The 21774-nt window shown below is 39.0% G+C and overlaps 1 protein-coding gene across 1 annotated transcript; it reads right to left on the bottom strand.

Moving 5' to 3' along the window:
- Window positions 1-24: 24 nt before the first annotated feature.
- Window positions 25-18644, bottom strand: AMACR (alpha-methylacyl-CoA racemase). Its single transcript, XM_041419633.1, has 5 exons — window positions 18300-18644; window positions 15482-15625; window positions 12997-13157; window positions 8277-8463; window positions 25-821 (listed from the first exon to the last, which is right to left on the bottom strand). The coding sequence occupies exons 1-5, from the start codon at window positions 18595-18597 to the stop codon at window positions 412-414; spliced, it is 1200 nt and encodes a 399-aa protein (XP_041275567.1). The 5' UTR covers window positions 18598-18644; the 3' UTR covers window positions 25-411.
- Between the last annotated feature and the right edge of the window lie 3130 nt (window positions 18645-21774).

Raw genomic sequence — 21774 nt, 5'->3', positions numbered from 1 at the left:
AAACAACACAATCACTCATTTAAGAAGAATATAACTTTATTTTATTAAAATAATTGCTTTCAAGTAATTTTAACATGTATTGCAAATCAATGGTGTAACCAAGAATTAAAATAATCAAACCAAAGGATACAATATTTAAACAACATTCTGAGAGTTTACAGGTGCTCACCAAGTAAACTGTGTAAATCTTCAGGACATAGCTATAGTACCATTCCAGACAACAGATCATCCAGGTACACAAGTACACAAGTCTCACTGTTTTCAAATTAAATTTAAAATGTCAATAATTTAAAAAATACAAATTATTTAAAATCAATATTATGCCAACCTTTACTTGTCGTATAATTCCATTTTAAAGCATAAAAGCTTACAGTATCAGCCTGAAATTTATCTAATATGCATAGTCAGAGATTATAAACTAGCTTTTAGGTCCTTTATTTCTATTGTTTTATCTGAATGAAGTTTAGCAATCTCTTCCTTAGTAAACCCATACTCTAGAAGGATCTCTTCTGTGTGCTCTCCTATAAAAGGATCTCTTTTACGTGATGGAACAGCAGGAGTCCTGGATAGAACAGGAGCAGGTCTAGGACTTGTCTCTCCCTCATCACTTTTGATAAAAGAACTTCTTTCTTTGTTATGCTGATGTGAGGCAGCATCCTCAAAGGACAGAACAGGGGTCACACAGGCATCAGTGCTATCAAATATGCTGCACCACTCAGCCTGTGTCTTCTGTGCAAATATGGATGCAAATTTTTTCTTCATTTCAGGCCAGCTGGAGAAACTCATCTGAGCAGGGAGTTCATCTAAATTTAGACCAAGACCTGAAAGGAGAAAAGCAAAGTTTAACTATAGTACAGCTTAGAGAATTTACTACGTGCTTCCCACAACTATGTATATTCCTCAAGAAGATAATATTTTGCAGGCAATACTAAAGTAACTTTATTTGGGTATCTGTGCAGGGCAAGGAGCAGAGGAATAAAATGTTCTATGATATTTGCAATTAAACTAAACTGCATCAGCTATAACCTTTTAAGTACATACCTGTAATAAGCACTCATTTGTATGAACACTTCACAGAAGCAGCAGCTGTCTCGAGGTAATAATGCTCTGAGAAAAGCTTGTATAACAGGTATAATATTCCCTACCTGGCAGTAGCAACACAGAAATCTGCTGAATGGATCCTGGACTATTGGGACACACAACACATCTGATAGACTTTGGACCTGGTTAGCCTAAGAGATTTGATAATCAGGATTATCAAATATAATCTTTGCCTTGGCAAGAGCAAACTTTGGCAAAGAGAACTCTGAGGATTAAATCAAGACTAGGTGAAGATTGAATCAGACTGACTCATCAAAAAAGAAAATTACATTAACTTCGGCAAGCAAGAGATGTTCTAAAATGTTTAAGTTTGTTTATGTGATGATTAACCCAATCACTGTAGTAAAACACTACTGGCCCTCCTAGAACAGTACATAAGCATATGTAGTCCACAAAAAATTTGGATTCTTCTGACCATCTCTCAGCCTCCCCATGTCTCTCATCATTGCTGACACTGGACTACAGCAATACACTTATCTCTCAGGGGCCAGCACATCTGCCAGAGGTGCACATTCAGCAGGCTACAGTGTTTGAAGTTCAACGTGATGTGGCCATTTCCAGGCCACAGATGAGACGATGGTGTGGATGGATGTGCCCAGCTCGGTCCACATGTGGCAGCTCAGCTGCGGTGCCTGCAGGCTGAGTGACCTGCTTCTGCACTCTACTGTCCAAAGAGGCTGCAGCAGTATCTCCTGCTCCCTCTCTCCAGCTCACTTCCCTCAGCCCTTTCACTCACTAACTGCTCAATAACCCTGCTTTCCATCTCAGTTGCAAGGACCACCCAGATATGCACTAAGCACATTCCTTATGACACCGGAGCAAAGCATGGGCACGCAGGCCTTGTAATGACAATTGCCTGAACCAGGCAAGTCCCAGGTCTATCCCTGAACTAAGCATCACATCCCTTCTCACTGGGGAACTTCCATCTCTTCTGTCCTGCCAGCTTCCAATATCTGTTTCTGTTCTCATGGATTCTGCTCTCTGCAGTCTCTGCTCTTTCATTCTGCTACTTCAAGGAGATGCAAGAATTTTTATCACTTAATGTAGAGATTATCTCAAAAAGGAGGTAGAAAACAACAAAGAGGCAATTGAAATACAGTTTCAAAATGGAGATAGTACAGAAGTATAAGCAGAATATAAGATACCATATAGAAATCAGAAGTAATATACTGAAGACTGTTCTAACAGTCATATTTTGAAATTCAGGAGCATGAACACAGCATGAAAAATTCAGAAAAAGCAGAGATACAAAAGAAGCTAATTTGAAAAATCAGACACACTAGAAAACAACTATCATTATAATGCTTCACAAGTAACAAAAAAGAATGAACTTCTTAAAAAACAGTAGTTCCCTGTAAAAGGCAAAGGAAATGTAGAGTTCCACAAAATTGAATTTTGAGCATTCTTTTTTATATCTTTGGTTACCTGGTATCAGACTGATAATTAGACTAACAACTGTTACAGGCTCGGGTAATAGAGGGCTGTTTGCAGGTAGAATTTACACAGACCTCCTCTTGTCTTTAGCTGTAGAGAGCCAGAAAAATATATTGTCTTTCTGTGGCTTCCTTACCACTGAGTAAGGTAGATATACTGCTGCTTAAACATTCAGGGGAGAAGAAAGGGAGATAATTCCTTTTCTTCTGCGCCGTATCTTTCTCTCCATCCATAATCTGTACAACATGCACTTCTTGGGGCCCACAGTGCCCCCCCAGTTTAACACAGTATTTAAGAATTTCACTGTTGATCACAAGATTATTAAACATAGTTTTGAAAATGAATACATGCTTTGAAATTGCATTTTGGTACTTCAAAGGAAAACACACAGCAATTGCCAGTCTCCAGACTCAAAAGCACAGCCTTGCAGTTGTTCACTCTCAGAAGAAATTCATCACAGTCAAAGACAAAATAAGCATTCTCACATCTTATTAGAAATGCCTGTGGATACCAGGATAAATGATACTACAAATGATCAGTCTTTATGGTTTTATCAAGCCATGTGCACCTTAAATCACTGAACTTACTCTCCTATGTCCATAACCATTCATGTAATCCTAAAAATGAGATCAGCTGAAGTCAACACACTGGTTGAATATCATGATAAAATAAAAGCTAGCAGTATTTTCAAAATTAATTTTATTATTGATTTTCAAAGTCTTCCATTAGAGACTTACAGTGCAGTACAGTTTACTTATGAACTATGAGGTAAGGCAAATTTACCTTCCACAAAAGGAAAGTAAATACTCACTACCTGAGCTTCTGTCTCCAAGCACGAAATCTTGTCAAGTGGAAACTTTGTTTCACAGTACTCGTTTTCTTATTAAGTATGTGTTGGTTTCTAGCAGCCAGTCCAACATGAGCAGAGCTCTACCATTATCCCATTACACAATTATTTTTGATGATTGTGGCAGATGGGAAGTTGGCTGAGCCTCACTGCACATTCTCTGGCAAACTGGAACAATATGCAGAACCTGGAATTTAATATTACATGCTCATTTTCTGCTTACCACTGAAGACTTCAGCTTTAAACAGGATGAACTAAGAGCATTTAAGCACTATAGCTTCTTATTTTCCAGCTCGTGCTCACCATTTGTGGTGCAGATGAGCAGTATCAGAGCAGGAGCAACTGACTCAACAAGGAAACTATTAAAGGGCATATAATTGTCTGGGATACCACAGGAGCACAGACGTCACTCAGTGTAATCAAAAACAAAGTATCTTTTACACAGAATATCTTATACAGCAATCACAACTTAGTTCCAAGCCTTTTTGTTTAAATTTTCATCTAGGAGTTTTTGTATGGGAAAGCCCAGGGAAGGCTACTTCAGTACACCATTGAAATTACTTTTGAAAAGTGAAAAATTGTCTCCCCATAATGATGTAGAATTAAATCTCCTTCAAATGCTATAGCTTTACTGACAAATATCCCCACATCATTTATTGATGAAGCAAACTGAAATCTCTACTTCTACAGAACTTCTTAGACAAACACTAGTAAAATCAGGCACTGATTTCAAGAGAAAAAAAACATCAAAATTCATTAGATAAATCAGTGAAGCTGCTTTGGTATGTCAGAAATTGAAACAGTTTTTTATATTATTTCAGTTACACTATTTGAAAAACAGAGTTTTGTTCAGGATTTTCTTGGTTTAATTTTCTTTTCAAAATTGTGTGGTCACAGCAGAGTCATAATTTTGAAATTATGTTGTCATAACATGACTGAATAAAATCATCTAGCATGGGAAACCTTAATTTTGGCCTAAACAACAGCTGCAAGGTGAAGGCCATTCTTCTTTTTCTGACCAAATAAAATTTGTTCTCACTGTGAGAGGGAACTGAATTTCAGAATATCCTATATTTCAGAAGAGAGTAGTGAATTTTCATTAAACTTAGTATGTGGAGTTATTTCTCTGATCATAGTTTCTGAAACTTAAGAATATTTTAGGAAGTAACAGGTGATCAGGCCCAAGTACTACCAGGCCTCACTGCAAATGCATCCACAGCTGTACTCCAAGCTGACATGCTCAATTACCACAACTTCAAATGTTTTGATGCAGCAGGAGCTTGGCCCTCTGCAGTATTTGTCCAATGTTTAAGGCTTATCATAATAAATAAATTAAAATAAAACATAACTTTATGTATAACTGAGTCTAAAACATAAAGAGGAAACTGTTTGCCCATGTTGCATGTCTCAATAACAATGTGGTATTGCTTTCAGTGTATCAGCAGATTTTTAAGACAGTACACAATACTTAACATTAAAATGGAGAGTCCCATGGAAATCCTTTATAATGATGTAAACTATGTTTTTTAATGGTTTCTTAATTTTTTCCTTCTTTTTTTAAAAAGAAGTAATACAAATAGCAGTACTGAAGTAGTACGAAAGGGGTACCATAGAGTAGGAACTAAAGTTCAATACTTCAGTGACTGTCAGTGCTTTCCATGTCAATGCAAGTGGACACTAAGTTCACCTTGGGTAACCGAATTTACACCACATAACTCAGAATCAAACCTTTACTCTCACCTGCTCCACAGCATTTACTGTGTTCTTCACACCCCTTGTAGCCCGGCTGCAGCAAGACTAAGCACCTATTGCTAAGAAACAGAACAAACCTGCAGAAGCAATTCACAGGTCAGTTGAAAGACATTCTGTCTCTTTCTGTTGAAAGATTAAGGCTTAACATCAGTAGCAAATATTTCTTCCATCAGATTTTTCATAAAATGCCAAGGCATTTTAGCTATTTATTGTCTGATTTTTGTAGTAACAAAATTAATACTGGCAAAAGGACTACAGCTTGTCTGTTAATAGCAAATAGTCAATAGTGAGCCCAAAATACTTTTCTACTCCATCTATTTTACATAGCTTCAGTTTCTCATTAAGCCTTTTTGAAATTTATTTAATTAACAAATTTCTGGCAATTTCTGACAATTGTCCCTGCTGAGCACAATCTACAAAGCCAACAATATTCTCAAACTATGTGCTCTGTTTTCTTTAATTTAGTTTCCCTCTGCAGCCTCCTTAAGAGGAGGCTCCCACGTCAGTAACTGCACTTGAGTCCAGCACTGGGTTCCTACTGGAACTCTGCAGTGAAACACTGAACTGAACCAAAACCAAAAGAAAATCAGTTCTGCTTTGGCTAAGCAGAATTCTGTGAGCAGAGACAAATCACTCAGACATCACACTCCCTTCCCAATTCTGCAGTCTTCAAATCTCCAGCTGACATCTGCAACACCCACATCCTTGTATTCTCATTCTATGGGAGTGGAAGAACTGATCTACCCTCTGAAAATGGACAGAGAGACATCAAGTGGTTTTTGAATATATTTTATCTGGAACAGCATCAAATTGCTCACCAGCAGAAGTGACCAGAAATATGGAGAAAAGCTATGAAATTAAATTATGGAAACTGTAACTGGACCATACCATTTTAAATCCACTTCAAAGCTGGAGTTAATGCCTGGAACAGACGACTCAGCCTAAGTCAAAGATCCTCAGATCTGTGAAAGAGTGACACAAATCTCACAGGCACTTTTCTCTTCCCAATAATATTCAAAGGCTTAAATTCTGAATTTGATTTCTGCAATAGGTATCCCAGGAAGAAATTAATCCCTAAGTCACAAGAAGATTCTGCTGTTCTACTTTAGTGCACTATTGCTTCAGAAAGATTTAAATCCTAAGCACTGGAAGGAATAAATATTTCCTATGTGAAAACCTGAACAGTTCACAGTATGCACCTCAAACAAAATAACAAAAGAGCAGTTCCTTTACATTCAATATTGTGAGAAAATCTTGAGTTTGGTAGTTTACTTTAAACAACACACTTTTACAAAATAAACAAAGGAAACTCACTGAGTGTATTCAAGCAAAGATAGTGATACAATTAATGGCAAAAAAAATTCCTCAAATACTGCAGCATGTATGTTGGATTTTTTAAATATGGCAGAAACAGACTGAAACATGTGAAACAATGATTGCAGTTTTTGTCTGCTTACAAGTGGATACTCACTAGTTCTTTATTGCTGGAATAACTATTTTTGAAACCTCAGCTGTTAAAATCAAGCAAGTTCTCTGCACTGTAAACATAAGGAATACTTTCAAACATGAAAATAAAGTTGTCCAGTGTGGGTGCCCAACATAAGCAGAAGAATTCACAGTTGCTCTAACTTTAAGCTCTAAATTTCTGAGAAACAACTAAAAGAAAAGCAGAATTTTAGCATTTTCCTCAGTAAAGAGTCATCTAAAGAAGACAGAGACCATCAGTGACTACGTTATATCACCTGGCCACTGGTTTCATCCATCACAGGCTTATCTCTATATAACCTGGCTGAAAGAGAAAAGCCCAAGTTGTGCCCTGTAACAAGGATCAATAAAAGAAGGCAGGACTGTCCAGAAAAAGTTCACAGAGAAAGAGACACAAGCAGAACCACATCCCACTGCAGAATTGTGGTGCTTTTTGAATAAGTACAGATTCTATCCCAGTCCTGTAGCTTAAGTGTGATTCAACTTAGTCTCCAAAGTACAAAATACTCCAGACCACAAATACTGCAGGCCAGTGTTTGATCACTTAAGCCAAACATATGGGTATTTGAGTATGCAGCCTTAGTTTCTTCTCATTTGCATTGTACTTAATACAATACTAAGTTCTTTCATGAATTGTTTGTATTTTCATAAATTCTGTATGGAAAGCATGGCAATCTACCAGAGAAGCACAACAGAAAAGAAGTTTAATTAAATAACCAATGAGAAGCTAAGAGTCCATGTGATAAAAGGATTGAAGCACACAATGAGTTCAGAAGTAAAGATGCACCTGAACACTTGTTTTAATTTCATACACTTAAATATTTTGCATAACCCATACTAATTTCTTGAAAAGATAAATCATTATTTATGGTCATATTTCAAGAGCCTTAGTCAAATATAAATATTATATCCACAGCTAGACACTAAAAGCAGTCTGAAATTGTGTGGTGGAAATTAATTATTTCAGCAGAATTTGTTTCCACAATAATTTTTTCTATGAAGAAATACAATGAATTACTTCCAGTGAATATTCCTTTCTGAAACAATTTAAATAGGTTTTATTTTTAATTATAGTACAAATAATAGAAATTGCTTGAAATTCTATTTGCAACTTCAAAGAATTAGGTCTTTTTAAAGTATAATAATAATTTTAAGAAAGTGATTTGCAAAAAAAGTTTTTTAGTCCTTCAGTGACATCATGAACTACCCTTACAACAACTCCAAAAGAAAACTTGTAATTTAAGTGTAATTGCTGGGGGTGAAAAGGAAAAAAATTAAAGGTTAGAACAAGAAAGTCAATTAAACTGTTACACAACTACCCAACTAGCTTCAGAAAGTGTTTGGCTTTTACAAAGAAATCACATTTCCCATTACTCAGGAGGAAGTTTTTTGCTGAAAGAGTGATAAAGTTCTGGAATGGTCTGCCTGGGGAGGTGGTGGAGTCACCACCCCTGGATGTGTTTAATAAAAGACTGGATGTGGCACTGGGTGCCATGGTTTAGTTGAGGTGTTAGGGCATGGGTTGGACTCGATGATCTTGAAGGTCTCTTCCAACTCAGTGATTCTGTGAACCATGCATTGTGAATCCAAACCAACTGTGAAAGAATTCACTCAATCATGCTTTGCTGTTATAAAACAATTGCTCCAACCTACTCACCTTTTATTAACTGGTTATAAAATTTAGGCTCAATGGCACCAACAGCCATAAATTTTCCATCAGAGGTCTTGTAGATTTCATAAAAAGGTGCACCACCATCTAGCATGTTTTCACCTCGAGGTTGGTTCCAAAGTCCCAAATTTTGTGACTTCCACAGGAAAGAACTTAGGTATGCTACTCCTTCTACCTTGAAGATTTAGAGGAAAAAAATAAATAAATAAAAGCTCCAGTAAATTAGTTGGCATGTTACCTAAATTCTGTATAAAACAAAGCAACAAAAAGCTACTAGCAATTCTGCCCTTAGCTAAGATTTTTAATCACAGAATCTCTGGTAAGCAGTTCCATTTCTTAAAATTTTCAATTAGTGTTTACACTGCATATGTGAAATCATCTAGAATTAGAGAAAAAGAAAGAACATAAATGTAGTGAAGGCAGCTTCAGACCGACAACACACCTTCAATGCACAAAGCTTCCTCATTTAGCAAGTTTAGAGAACAAGTGAGTAATTTCAAGTGATGGGACAAGCTTCATGGCTCTATACAACATAAGGCATCAGACAGCTATCAACACCTTCTAAATCTCTTGAAACAAGGTATCTGTACCAGTCCCATAAATACCAATTTTTAATCTCCTTTAAATATACTGATTATAGGAAGACTGCTATTTTTAGCAGAAAATTTTAAGGAAATAAAATCTCCAACACTAAGTTAAAACAAAAACTATTCTTCCACTGTCATCACACACATAGCAAAAGAATCTCTGCATAGACAAGAATTTGATGAATACAGTGCTAGAAAACATGCTTAATCCCATTCCAAACTGCTTCTCAAAATTTTGTCTTTGTGCAGTACACCTAGATGAAAATCCAGTTTGTTCAGCTTTTCAATAATTACCAAGGTTGTGCCAGTCTTTCAAGAAAAATCACATCCTAGAGTTTTGCTCATCAGCACAATTAATTTTCTTTCAACTGTATTGAAAGTACTGTAAGTAAAGATAAGACAGTTAATAGTGTATGGCCAGAAACATACCAGTAGAACAGATTAAAACCTGAGCTGTATTATTCTGAGTATCACTTGATTCATGCATTTTCAGCTGCATGAAACTAACCTAGTACTGCCTATAGAGAAAAGCACAGCTACTGTACCAAAAAAAAAGGCTAGTAAATTTTCATGGAGAAAGATCTATTAGTTTATACCTTTCTATGCAAAAATTAAAACATGCAAATTGCTGAAGCATGCAGTTAAGAGAGCTTCTTAATTTAATGTGTGTTACTTGGGTTCTGCTCTAGTACTGCTTCAAGGACAGGAATACTTCTGTCACATGTTAAAGTCAATTAAAGTACTTTTATATGACAAAATACTGCATACCTTCACCTACATATCTGCAAAATTATTCCAAGGATGTTACAATAAAGTTTGTTTACTAATGACCTGATCTCGCACTTCTCGTATTAACAAAAAGTAGTATTACACAAAAAGCACTGAAAGTAAGGATAATAAAAGACAGGGAAAATATCAGAATAAGCCCTAACTGAAAATTAGATTTTGGTGCTGACAAAACTCTTAGTCAGCAGCTGTACAATACCTATGTGCTACTTACCAAGGAAACACTTAAAATAAAACAGCACATATGTTTTTGACTGGTATAAGGACTTCAGAAATATCCCTGTCTGGGCAACTGGACAGCTAGGTTCTGCCTGAGGCCCACCACAATTCAGAGACAAGTAAAAAAAGTGTCTTAACATCTGCACCAGACTTCCAAAGGCATGTAAAAATAACACCACACATTCACTAATGTGGTCACCTTGTTGTAACATGGAGAGACTCCACTTAAGTGTAATTGTAGAATGATTATAGTAAGAGTTATGTGTTTCATGTCTCCCTCATGTTAAGAACATCTGCAGTCTCTGAAGCAGGCACAAGAATCCAGAGGCACCACCCTAATGGGTGACCTGTCTGCTCCGCAAGCCTTCTGTTCTTTCCACAGACTGAAAACAGCTCAAACAAAAGTGGGAATGAATCCACACCAACCTAAACTATCCTTGTGACTGATGAAGGCTTCTAGGATGTGGGAGTTTTGGTTTTGAGCACCTCCAGGCTGAGAAAAACCTGGAACCTCAGTCTTCTGTTGCATTGCTAAATGCTCCTGCCATGAGACTATTATGCAAGCTTTCACTACCAGCATGCCTTCCTGTGGCTGTCTTTTCACAAAGAGTGAGTTATGATCAGTCAGATGCCCACCATCAGCAGAAGGTTCTGTGGCTGAAACTCTAGTGAATCCCAAGTGTGGCCCTGACTCACATGCTCCAGTGTGGTGCAAGAGTGCAGAGGTACAATTCTGCCCACTGAGTCACAACACAGTGTCTCTCCACGTGGCAACTATCCGGCTTCCTGCAAGATAGCCATGATCCCTACAGGGTCAATGAGAAGGGACAGCAACCAGCAGGAATCAATTTAGGCCAGGCACTTAATTCTTCTGAAACAGACAGATGCAATGCAGGACCCAGTGTCTGCTTTTTGCACAGTGCAGTTTCTACTGTAGAAAATTCTACCATGTGTCTGAGTCTTTAACATATTCAGACTACCTAAATTGTGCAACAGCTTACGTAAACGGTCTCTTAAACAAAAAATAGTCTTAAAACAAAACAGCTGAAATCCTGCAGTGTTGTCATTTTTAAAACAATTTCCTCCACAAAAAAAACGCTTAGGTGTGAAAACAGGTTCATCCACCAGTCAGTTTACTGCAGTCTTTACTGCTGATGATGCATGGATGATTTTCATCAGCTGTGTCACTGAAAGTCTATTCAAGAAATAAGGAATATGACCAAAGGCCAGGTAAAGTACATCCTGTGATACTGGACAATATTCCATCCATTTCATAGGTCACCAGGCACATCAGCAGGGAACTGTAAATTCCACAATTCTGATGAGACAAGAAAAAATTGGAAGAGACAATTTTAAGGGCTTCAAAAACCTCACAACACATTCCACTCCAAATGAGCTAAAAATTTCATTAGAACATTAGCAGACTTAACTGATTCATCTTCTAACAAATTCCTTTAATTCTCTGAATTATGGTAAAGAAAATTTGATAATATTAAAATCTACCAGAAGTATCTTTTTCAGTATTTGAAGACTTGTCACAATTCTCCACAGTTTTTCTTTCACAAATACACAGTCTCCTTCAATTCTTCTTTTAGGTCATGTTTTTTGAGTAATGATTTTTGTTGTGCTACTTGGACTTCCCCAAATTATAAACTTTGAAAGATGATGGTCAGCATCTGAAACATTATTTTCCTGAGACTTCAAAAACATTGAATAGGTTAGAATAATTGCTTCAGAAACTTTGCTGGCTCTATTTCCTGTTTATACATCCTAACACAGTATGTAAGTGTTTTGTAACAGCATGATATTGTTGACTCATGTTCAGCTTGTGACTACTACAAACCTCCAGGACTGTACTTTAGCCAATTGTTCTCTTACTTTACTGCATTTGTGCAGCAAATTGTTTCTGCCTACAAAGGACTACAGAGCAGCAATGTCCATGAATGGCAGCCAGTTCTTTCAGGTCATTGCTCCAATCTGAAAAGGTCATTTTCAATTCCAAGTCCAGCATGCTTGTAGTCCTTCACATGTGTGTGTCATCTGTAAATTTACTAAACACAATCGCTCATCTGTCATTCAGCTTATTGGAGAAAACAAAGAAAAAAACCTAACAAACATCTACAGAACTCCACTTGTTAAGTTTTTCATTTTGACAATCAACTACTAAAAACTTTTATTGAAGTAAAAACATTAGTCCTGTTTTGCACTGATCCCATAACATTTTCATCTAGACCATAATGCCATGGACTGCTTCTGAGAACATCATGTGAATTTGTTAAAAATTTAGTGAAGTCAAGAAATCCAATATCTCTTGCTGCTCTACTCTCTTTAAGACCCCTTCAACAAAAGGATTTGTTTCAATTAATGTATTTTTTTTTTCAATTTATATTTAAGGTCAAACGTTAGTCTTCACTGTATGATGTCTCAAAGGGAGGTCAAATTTTAACCGCAACGTTCTTTAAAAAGAAAAACAGAAGAACACCTGCAGATAACATAAGTTTCAAAGATTAATGTAAATAGCTATTTTTCCTCTGTGTATAAGTGGGTGGCCTTCCAGTGGAAAAATATTCATTATTAAGCTAATTTAGCCTTTCATTTATTTTACAGCACATTCACAAAGTGTTTGAAGTTGATTTCTTGGCAATGATCCACAGGCAGTGTAACTATCCGAGGAAACGGTGTTTCTAAATAAGATATGACCTGTCACAAATTCATAAGAAGATGTATCTTGAATAAAGATAATGCTATTTTTACTCCAACAGTATTGTCATTTTTGCTGTTACGCAGTAAGCCAATTGTTTATTATACACCCTAGCTCCATACACCACACTTATTCATCAAATATATAGAGCTAATACTTTTGTGAAGAAGGCAGGCAGGCAAAAGCAGGCAGAGGGGAGAGGCTGCAGTATGTGTTCCATGGCACAAGGATGCTATGACAGCAGTGATTAATGAAAATTGCTTGCATGTGAAGGAATAGCCATTTTATGAGATCACTCACTTTCCTTCTCCAGCTTCTAAATTTTAAACCTTACAATCTCCTCCCTTTCCCATTTAGAGTAGGAGAACACCCAAGCAAGCCTAAGAAACCCGAAGCTCCTTGAAAACAAGCTTACCATACTTGCATCAATGACCTGCCCTCTGCCAGATCTGGCACGTTCAAAGAGGGCTACAACAATGCCCAGTGCACACATGACACCTCCACCAGCAAAATCAGCCAGAAGGTTTACAGGTGCATAAGGATTTTCATTTTTTCTACCCAGCTTTGACAGCACACCTGACAAAAGAGAAAACAAAGCAAGGATAAGTACAAAATTATTATAAACACTCATTTCTACAACTGAAAGTTCCATTCTTTTCAAACCATGCAAATAAATAAGGCATAAAGCAATCTTCTAATGTTTTCTATTTCTGCTTGGCTGACTCTTTAATTCACAAAAGAGTAAAAATATATGAAATCACATTAGTGAAGATGTAATTAATTAAAGAGATTAACAAAACTCTCACAGATAAACGTTGATATTTTGACTACAGAGGGACAAAATTTTATTTTAAAAAATCCAACCCTGTGTGGAGTTTTTCTATATTAGTACTTTGTACGTGCATTGAATCTTGCCCATAAAGAGGAACTATGAATATGTCTGAAAGCCACTTTGATAAAGTGTTCTTCTTTGAATATTTTAAAGTAAAAATGCAGATGTATAGTCTTATGTGCTCATAAAAAATGAACTAATAATCATAACAAAGGATGTCACACTGACAACTGTGCTTCAATCCTATCCTCCCTCACCAACTACCTTTGGGAAAAAAAAAGGCTGCATGTAAGAACAGGTGACTAACACTGGGAGGTTATCTCTGACTGCATGCAATGTAAACACAGGGAACCTATGTTTATGCCAGCAACTATGCAGAAACAAAAGGAATTAGAGCAAAGGCTAAGTCAGTTTACTTCAGTCAGAGCTTTGAATTTGTTACCGTTTCTCTGCCATCCTGAACAACCTCTTTACTGTGACTTTACTCTTTACAGTTGCCTTACAGCGATTCCCTTTGGGCAAGTAAGAAACTGCACTGTGACCATCCCTCTCCTGTGTCTGTGGCCTGAGACTTGCAGAATACATGGTCAGAATTTCCTGAGAATTGCATGGTTCTGATGCACTGTTTAATTAACTAATAGTCTAATGCACTTCCTATGGGTAAGCAACAGAGTGCACAATATAAAAGGTTTCCAAATCCTGTAGTGCATGAGTAAAACCCCTGCTGCTGCCTAAAACCTTCCTTTTAATAGTCTGAAAAGTTATCACAGGCACCATAAAATTAATATACCGACTTCTTTAGAGTTCCTAACACAAACTATTTTTTTACTTAAAGGAATCCAAAGATCACTAGGAAAATACTCAGAATATGAGATCTCATTTTTGAGGATTGACACATCTCAAACACCTTGCTCTATTTCCTTTTAATAGGCAGAAAAACTTGATCTGTAAAATTTCATGCAAATTATTTTAGGAAGTTATCACTAACCAACACACTACCGATTAAATCAGCTCCAGAGATAAAAATCACTCTATTTGTAAACCAGAAAGAACTACAAACTAAGGTAGGGATGGACCATGCTGTTTCTTTCCCTCCAATAATAGATAAAAATACCCTAATACTTTGAAATCATCTTAACATGAAGTCAAAGTGCTTCAAACGACACATCTTTTCTTTAATCTTTTCTACTCTCTTAACAATTTTCCACGAGGAAGACTGAATCCATCTCTAAAGAAATTTAATTCCACAACATTATGACCCCTCATAGTAGCAGATATCATCAGATCACCAGGTTTGCATTGCCTCTGCTCCGTCCTTTTCTTGGGGCTACAATAACTACTTTATCCAGTGGGAAGCCAAGAACTTTTGGGCCAGTTTGCCTCCTCTTTCTACAGGCTCAGAGATGCATCAGTGACAGAAGCAGTGTGAAGAGCAGGAGGTAGGGCCATGCATGGATGGGCAGCACCTGAGGTCCATATTTTGTTTCTGTTTGCTACTCCATACTTGTAAAACCACACCACTTAAAACCAGCATAATATCCACAACACCTTAATGGAATGTAGCATTTCCACTTTATTTGAAGCCTACTTCCTTTCAGTTGGTATCAATGGAGACATATTTACTAGAATAGCACAAAGGAAGGAAAAACATGTACAGCCTGGGAAGACATGCTGATCCAGCCTGCAACAGCTTGCTGCTGCTGGAAAAACAAACAGCCTGTCCAGTACATGTTTCCTCCCTTTGTGTGCTGACTGTTGGTTGGATCCCTCATTCAACAGAACGGCTTCACCTTAATAACCTGGCAGAAAACATCCTCATTTCTTCTGACCAGTTTTTGGCTTGTGAGGAAGTTTACAGAGGAGCTAAGCAAGTGCTGCAGTCGACTGAAACATCAGGAAAAAGCACAGTGAAAGGAAAGCCCCATTTCCCTGACAGCGACACTTCAGATCAGCTGTTTTACCAGACTACACCTCAGATAAATTTTGAGCTATCTGCTTTCAACAACTTCTTGACTCTTGATCAAAGGGAGGAAAGATACTTTATTTAACAGGAAATTCTATAGCCTACCTGATAAAGCCAAGTAATTGATGTCATGACCCGCAGACTTGGCATATTTTCCTGTCTGGCCAAAACCAGTAAGTCTAGCATATATGAGTCTGGGATTCTCCTGCAGAAGGACCTCTGGGCCAAGCCCAAGTCTTTCCATGACACCTTAAAAGACATAAGCAAGGAATTCAAATTCACATTTAATAATACTCAAAACACAATGGCTCAAAGTTAGATTATACAACAGCAGAACTCAACTGCACTTTATGAAGTAGCACATTCTACTTCAGTGTCCATATTACAACATGAACATTATCAACTACCAACATACTGCATAAATTTTTAATATAAACCAAGTGGAAATTAGGCTTTAGGGATCTTTTTTTCAGCTTTTATTCCTGTTTTACTTCTCCAAAAGGCTGACAGAAAACCATGCACCACTGGACAAGAGAGAAAGCTACCAAAGGTTTATAAAACAAGGAAAAAAGAGAAAGAGAAAACTCTTACATTTTCTGTATTAAAATCACTTGAAATTTCATCGTATTTTAATGGAATATACCTTCCTCACAATTTCTCAGTACCTTATGTTCCTGTGTGTTTTAACTCACTGATGCCACTATTCCACAGATGATCTGTTGGAACCACACATGAGTAAATGTGTTCTTTTTTAATAATAAGGAATAAGGGAGTAAGGAACTTTTAGAATCAGTGGTATATAAGTTGAATCAGCATGGATTTACACAAATCAAGGCTAAAATTTTAATCTTGCAGTCTTAAAACAGTGGTTTTAAGAAAAGAAATTTAAGTTGCAAACAAATTGTACTTTCTTACTGGTTTGGTGCAGTTTGGTCAGACTTTTAACAATTATCTATAATGGCACTGCAGGGCCACATAATTTGGAATTGAAGGGATAATGTAATTTCAATGCCTGTTCCACCCCAGAATCTATTATTCCAGCTTGTTTCACAAAACTAATCCATACTTTTACTACATCACCAATTTCATTCAGACCCATTTCTATTGTACTAATTACTGGGCAGTGGCAAGTGATTACTCCCAAGAAGAAAGCAGTGAAGTTCGGCAAAACGCATGATTTTCAAATGCACAAGTGGAAACAGAACGACAAATAACACCTCTGGTGTCACCAAATCATTGTTGTAAGGTCAGACATGCCTTGCAAGAAACTGTTCTGCAGCTTGGGCCCTCACCTGCTCACTGTTTTCCAGCAGTCTCATGATGGGTCACAGATTTGCCTAGTTCATTTACAGGCCCTTACAACCTACTATCTAGTTACAAAATTCCCAGTATTTCCAACTGTGAAAAAAACCCAGCAAGTGCCCATAAAACTAAAGAAAACAAAATTTCATGAGGAAAAACCAGGAGATCAGCTACAAGGAAAAAGTGGAATTTACCATCTTCATTTCTTTTTTCTCAGCTTCTGGGGAGTAAAACAATTTTAACAATAAACGCATTTTTCAAAGGAAAATAATTACTTGTGACACACAATCTGTCCATCATGTACGATGTTTAACTGATAAAGTCTCCTGTTTCTACACTGTCTGTAAAATGTCCAAAACATTTCAGCTAGCTCCTCAAAGAAGTATGATTACAGAAAGGCTTGGGTCGGAAGGAACCTGTAAAGGTCAGTTACTCCAACCCCCTGCTGGGAGCAGAGACATCTTCAACTAGATTTGTGTACACAGAGCTCTGTCCAACCTGACCTTAACTGCATTTTTTCTAATACAACAGCATCCTCATGGAGCACCCAGGGATACTGACATAACCATCAGGTGAGTGCCTGTGTATGGCTCATAAATGGAGGGAACATGGTAAACCTAAAATGTCTATTGGTCTTAAAACAGCATCAATTTTGCTACTGAAAATCAGATGTTAAGCATCCCTATTTGTGGTAAATTAGTAAATATGCATACTGTAATTAAAAAATGAACTGAAAGTTCTCTTTAAAAGACAGTTTTGAAAAACTGAAAAAAATCTGTAATTGAGTATTTGAAGAATTTGTCTTACTTTTAACCTAACGTTAAAAATGGAAAATACTTGCAAAACTCCAAGGAAGCTTTTCATAGAGTAGATTGAAGACTGGCAGGAAGTGATCAGTCTGTAGAACACAACTTCCTAAAATTAAACATGATGTTTGAAGATGAAGCCTGTAGTTCATAACTTGGATTTGATCCTGAATCAGAGTAACCCTGTATAACATAATCATACTACTCTATTTAACACACATAACTGATATTCCTCCCCCTGGGATATATGCTTTGTAACTGTGTAACCATAATGTCAGATCTCCTGTCTTCAGAGGAATTGTAAGCTCAAACACTGACTGGCACAGCAACCCTGAAGTGAGTTGGACTTTAGCAACAGGCCTGGACATCACACAGGATGGTGCCCCCAGCTCGGTGTGACCCCTGGACTCGGACACCCTCCTGTCTGTTCAGGGCTCCGAGCTCGGTGTGACCCCTGGACTCGGACACCCTCCTGTCTGTTCAGGGCTCCGAGCTCGGTGTGACCCCTCGGCTCGGACACCCTCCTGTTCCTCCAGAGCCGGTCGGGGGCACGGCCCTGTCTGAGCGCTCTCGGCGGTCCGTCCCTGCAGCTTCACTGCAAAAATCCCGCACATAGCATGCGCCCCCAGAGCTGCTCCCTGCCCGCTTCCCACTCAGCACCGCAGAGGCCACAGACAGACGGGAGCCCCTCAGCACGGCACCCCGCGGCCCTGCAGCTCCAACCCCCCTCTCGCTCCCGCCGGGCCCGGCCCGGCCCGGGCTGCCGCAGCCGCAGCGCCGCCCCGGCGCGGTTCCCGGCAGCCGCGGCCCCTCACCGTGCCGGAAGGGCTCGATGAGCACGTCCGCCCCGCCGCACAGCCGCCTCAGCACCGCGGCGCCCTGCGGCTGCTTCAGGTCTAGCGCCAAGGAGCGCTTCCCGCGGGCCTGCACGTCTCCGTGCGCTAAGGCCGCGGCGGACTGGGACAGGCGGTCGACTCGCACCACCTGCGCCCCGAAGTCGGCGAGGATCATCCCGCAGAGCGGCGCGGGCGCCAGCCCGGCGAGCTCCAGCACCCGCACCCCGCTCAGCGCCATCGCCACCGCCGCCTCGGCCGCTGTCGAGCGCCCATACATCGATCGCGGAGGCGGCCCGGGGGCTGCCCCGCCCGCTCTCGCGCGGCCCCGGGGGCTGGGGCGGGCTCCTGCCGCCCCTCGCCCGGGGGCACCGGCCCTGCTTGTGCGGGTGTTTCTTCACCCCGAGCCGTGGTCGCCCGCGGGCGGCTCCACTACCCTCCGCGCCGGCCTCCGGTGAGGAGGAGTGGGCGGCCGGGATCGGCTCTTGAGGAAGTTTCCCTGTCCGACCATGCTGAGCCAGCCACCCTGGCCGTCAGACCGCACCGCCTGAGCTGGGACCGAGGCCCCTTGGCAGCTGCCCAGCCCCACACTCACACTAGCTCTCCCATAGCAGAGGCTCAGACGACCACATCATTAAAATAATTTAATCGTGATGCAATAAGCAACAAATAGTGATCTGCTGCCTCCGTGTAGGGACCCCGATCAAAGGAAACCATGGGCTTTTACACCCCTACAGCCTAAGGGCAGGAAAGTCACAGAATCACAGAACCATTCAGGATGGAAGAGACCTCCAACATAGTCAAGTCCAGCCTTTGAAGTCTGAGGCTGGGTGTCATCGTCTCCAGCCGGTCTCCTGGCCCGTTGTTAGGAAGAGGGTCAGCAGTTCTTGTCCTGGGGCTCCAGCCATGCCCGGGGCACCTGCATGGGCCAAAATCCACACACCCAAGACCCCCAGGTCACACGATGGGATTAAAACGTAGGGTTTCTTTTCACCAGATGTTTCTTTAAAAGAGGGCTGCCTGGCCATGTTGTTCTTGCGGCATCAGCTGCTTACAAGAACAGACATAAATCCAGAAAGGGTAATGAAATCTTTGGCACTGTATTGACACAACTTTTCAAGCTTAGGCTCTGCTCCCAGTATTTCAGGTTACCGGGAAGCAAACAGAGCAACCCATGCTGACATTATACATTTCTTTAAATTGGTTAGACTACGAAAATCTGTAAAGGCTGCTAATTTGAATGCAGAAACTTTTCTCCTACAATAACATGTCTGTTGCCAGAATACTCTTCACTTTCTGTGCAGACACCAGGTCCTGTAATGCAGGCACTGATTATGTCCACTACTATGGTACTACCCACAAGAAATGGCCAGGAGAAAAGAACTTGCATTTTCATTGAAATGAAGCTGGCTAGTTTTGTTTGTTATCTGTCTCCCTTAAAGACACTATTCCATGTAAGGGTTTGTTTTCACAGACATTATGATGTTACTGTGACATTGTGTTTCTCTGACTAATTTTCAGTTTCATTTGTTCCCTCACACCTTCAGGTTTTGGAGTTAGTGTTGAATATGAACAGGCAATTTCTGTTGTGTAACCTTTGATTTCACCTGATGCTCTTTAGTTTACCCCATCTAAATAACACCCTAATCACACACTGGATAATGTCTGGATTTTGCTATGGTTTAACTGAACAGTTCTTTGCACCTGCTGTTTAGTTGACATCCAGAATTACAGTGAGTAATCTGTGGAAGAAACATTTAAGTCAGAGCCCTATTAAGTTATTTCAGTTTCAGGGAGGCGAGGCCGGCATTTTATGAGCATTAACTCCAATTTGAAAAATTGGATTTTACCAAACCAAAAAACAAAACAAAAAAAAAAACAAACAAACAAACAAACAAACAAACAAACAAACAAACAAACAAACAAACAAACAAACAAACAAACAAACAAACAAACAAACAAACAAACAAACAAACAAACAAACAAACAAACAAACAAACAAACAAACAAACAAAAAAACCAGGCATGGCAGAGAAACAGATATTCTAATTAACCATCAGATAAAGGCTAATGATTTGAGTCCAGCAAACTCTCCTGAAGCAGCAAGTTGGCCAGCAGAAAATATGTTTTATAAACAAGGAAACCTTCTCTACCATGGGCTTGCAGTGTGCAAAAAACAGTGTGATGTTCATCTATGTGATGCCATTTAATATTTCTCATTAATAAGCAGCAGTAAACAGAAGGGTCTATGACTTTGTCTTTGCAGAGGTAATGGGTATAGGAAAGGAGTTGTTTTGAGATTGAATCCACACTGTTTCATAGTGCTTGCATGTGCTTTATTGTATTACATCAGTGAGTTGCTATATCTGTCATCCTGTGAAATTCATCTTTCACAGTCAGTGTTAAAAGACTGAAATTCTTTTTACTGTGAGTTATATCAGTATGTCTTGCAGAGGTGTAGGCACTTTTGTAATACACACTGCATGCCAGATTTTTACATTTGGTCTCATTAGATTTGTTGGTTACAATTACCTGTACATTTCTGTCCTTAGGAAAATACTAAGGCAGCAATGTGTAGTTACAGCTGTACACAAAGTCTGGATTCTCCTCTTTCACATGTATATTGTTTACAATTTAGTCCATCTTAATGCATGGCAAAAGAGATAATGATATCTGTACAGTTTGTATTGATTTTGTTAAAGGAAAAACTAAAAATTACATTTGTTATAATATTTAAAATCTTGGTAACTACAATTTCCTGAAAATGTAAGTAGCAGGTGATATTTCTCTAGTAATTTCAAAGATACCTGCATTAAACTGAAATTGAGAACTTTAAAGGTTCTCAAGGAATTTGATTGTAGTTCTGTGTCCCAAGCTTGTCAAAGCTTTCAAACAGAGTTGCTTTATCCCAAAGCTTGCATTCATTCATAACACTTCTTGATATCCACAGAGACAGTGTGGGTGATACTCTGCATTTCTAACCTCATATCTTGTGCTGTTGTGACAGACACACTGTCCCATGTACAATGTTCTTGCCAAATGCAACACCTTAGTCTCTGCAGTTTCAATAGATTCATCAGTTTGGAGCATCACTTTGCTTTTCTGTGTTTCTGTGCTTCTGTGTGAGTGTGGATTTGTGCAATGCTGCTCTCCCAAGTGTACATCCACCATTCAGCAGCAAAAAAAAATCTATCCTGAGATCATTATATCCTTCTAAAACAGCTGTGAATTCATGCTACTTGGAAATCTGGCTGTCTGTCTGAGATAATGAATTATAGATTTAGAAATAAAAGCTCTGTCTCACCCACAGAAGGAAATTGTATAAACTGCCCTGTTCACTAAAATAGGCATATTCTTGAAAAACTACAATTTGCAAGTTTTTTTAGTCCAGTCAGTCATTGAGGTGGTGATCTGTCCCAGCTGTACTGAACAGGCATTGCCTTTAACTTTCACATTG

The sequence above is a fragment of the Onychostruthus taczanowskii genome, unplaced genomic scaffold (genome assembly GCF_017590055.1).
Source record: "Onychostruthus taczanowskii isolate IOZ18803 unplaced genomic scaffold, ASM1759005v1 scaffold108, whole genome shotgun sequence".
Lineage (NCBI taxonomy): Eukaryota > Metazoa > Chordata > Aves > Passeriformes > Passeridae > Onychostruthus > Onychostruthus taczanowskii.
Note: the sequence above shows the minus strand (reverse complement) of the source record. Positions and strands in the feature narration are given on the sequence as shown.

Excerpts from the sequence above, each read along its gene's own strand:
- AMACR (XM_041419633.1), bottom strand. The coding sequence starts at position 18,597 with ATGTATGGGCGCTCGACAGCGGCCGAGGCGGCGGTGGCGATGGCGCTG. Across the intron at positions 15,626-18,299 it reads CATCGAGCCCTTCCGGCACG|GTGTCATGGAAAGACTTGGG; the intron begins GTGAGGGGCCGC and ends ATGTCTTTTAAG. Across the intron at positions 822-8,276 it reads TTATAACCAGTTAATAAAAG|GTCTTGGTCTAAATTTAGAT; the intron begins GTGAGTAGGTTG and ends TTCTCCTTTCAG.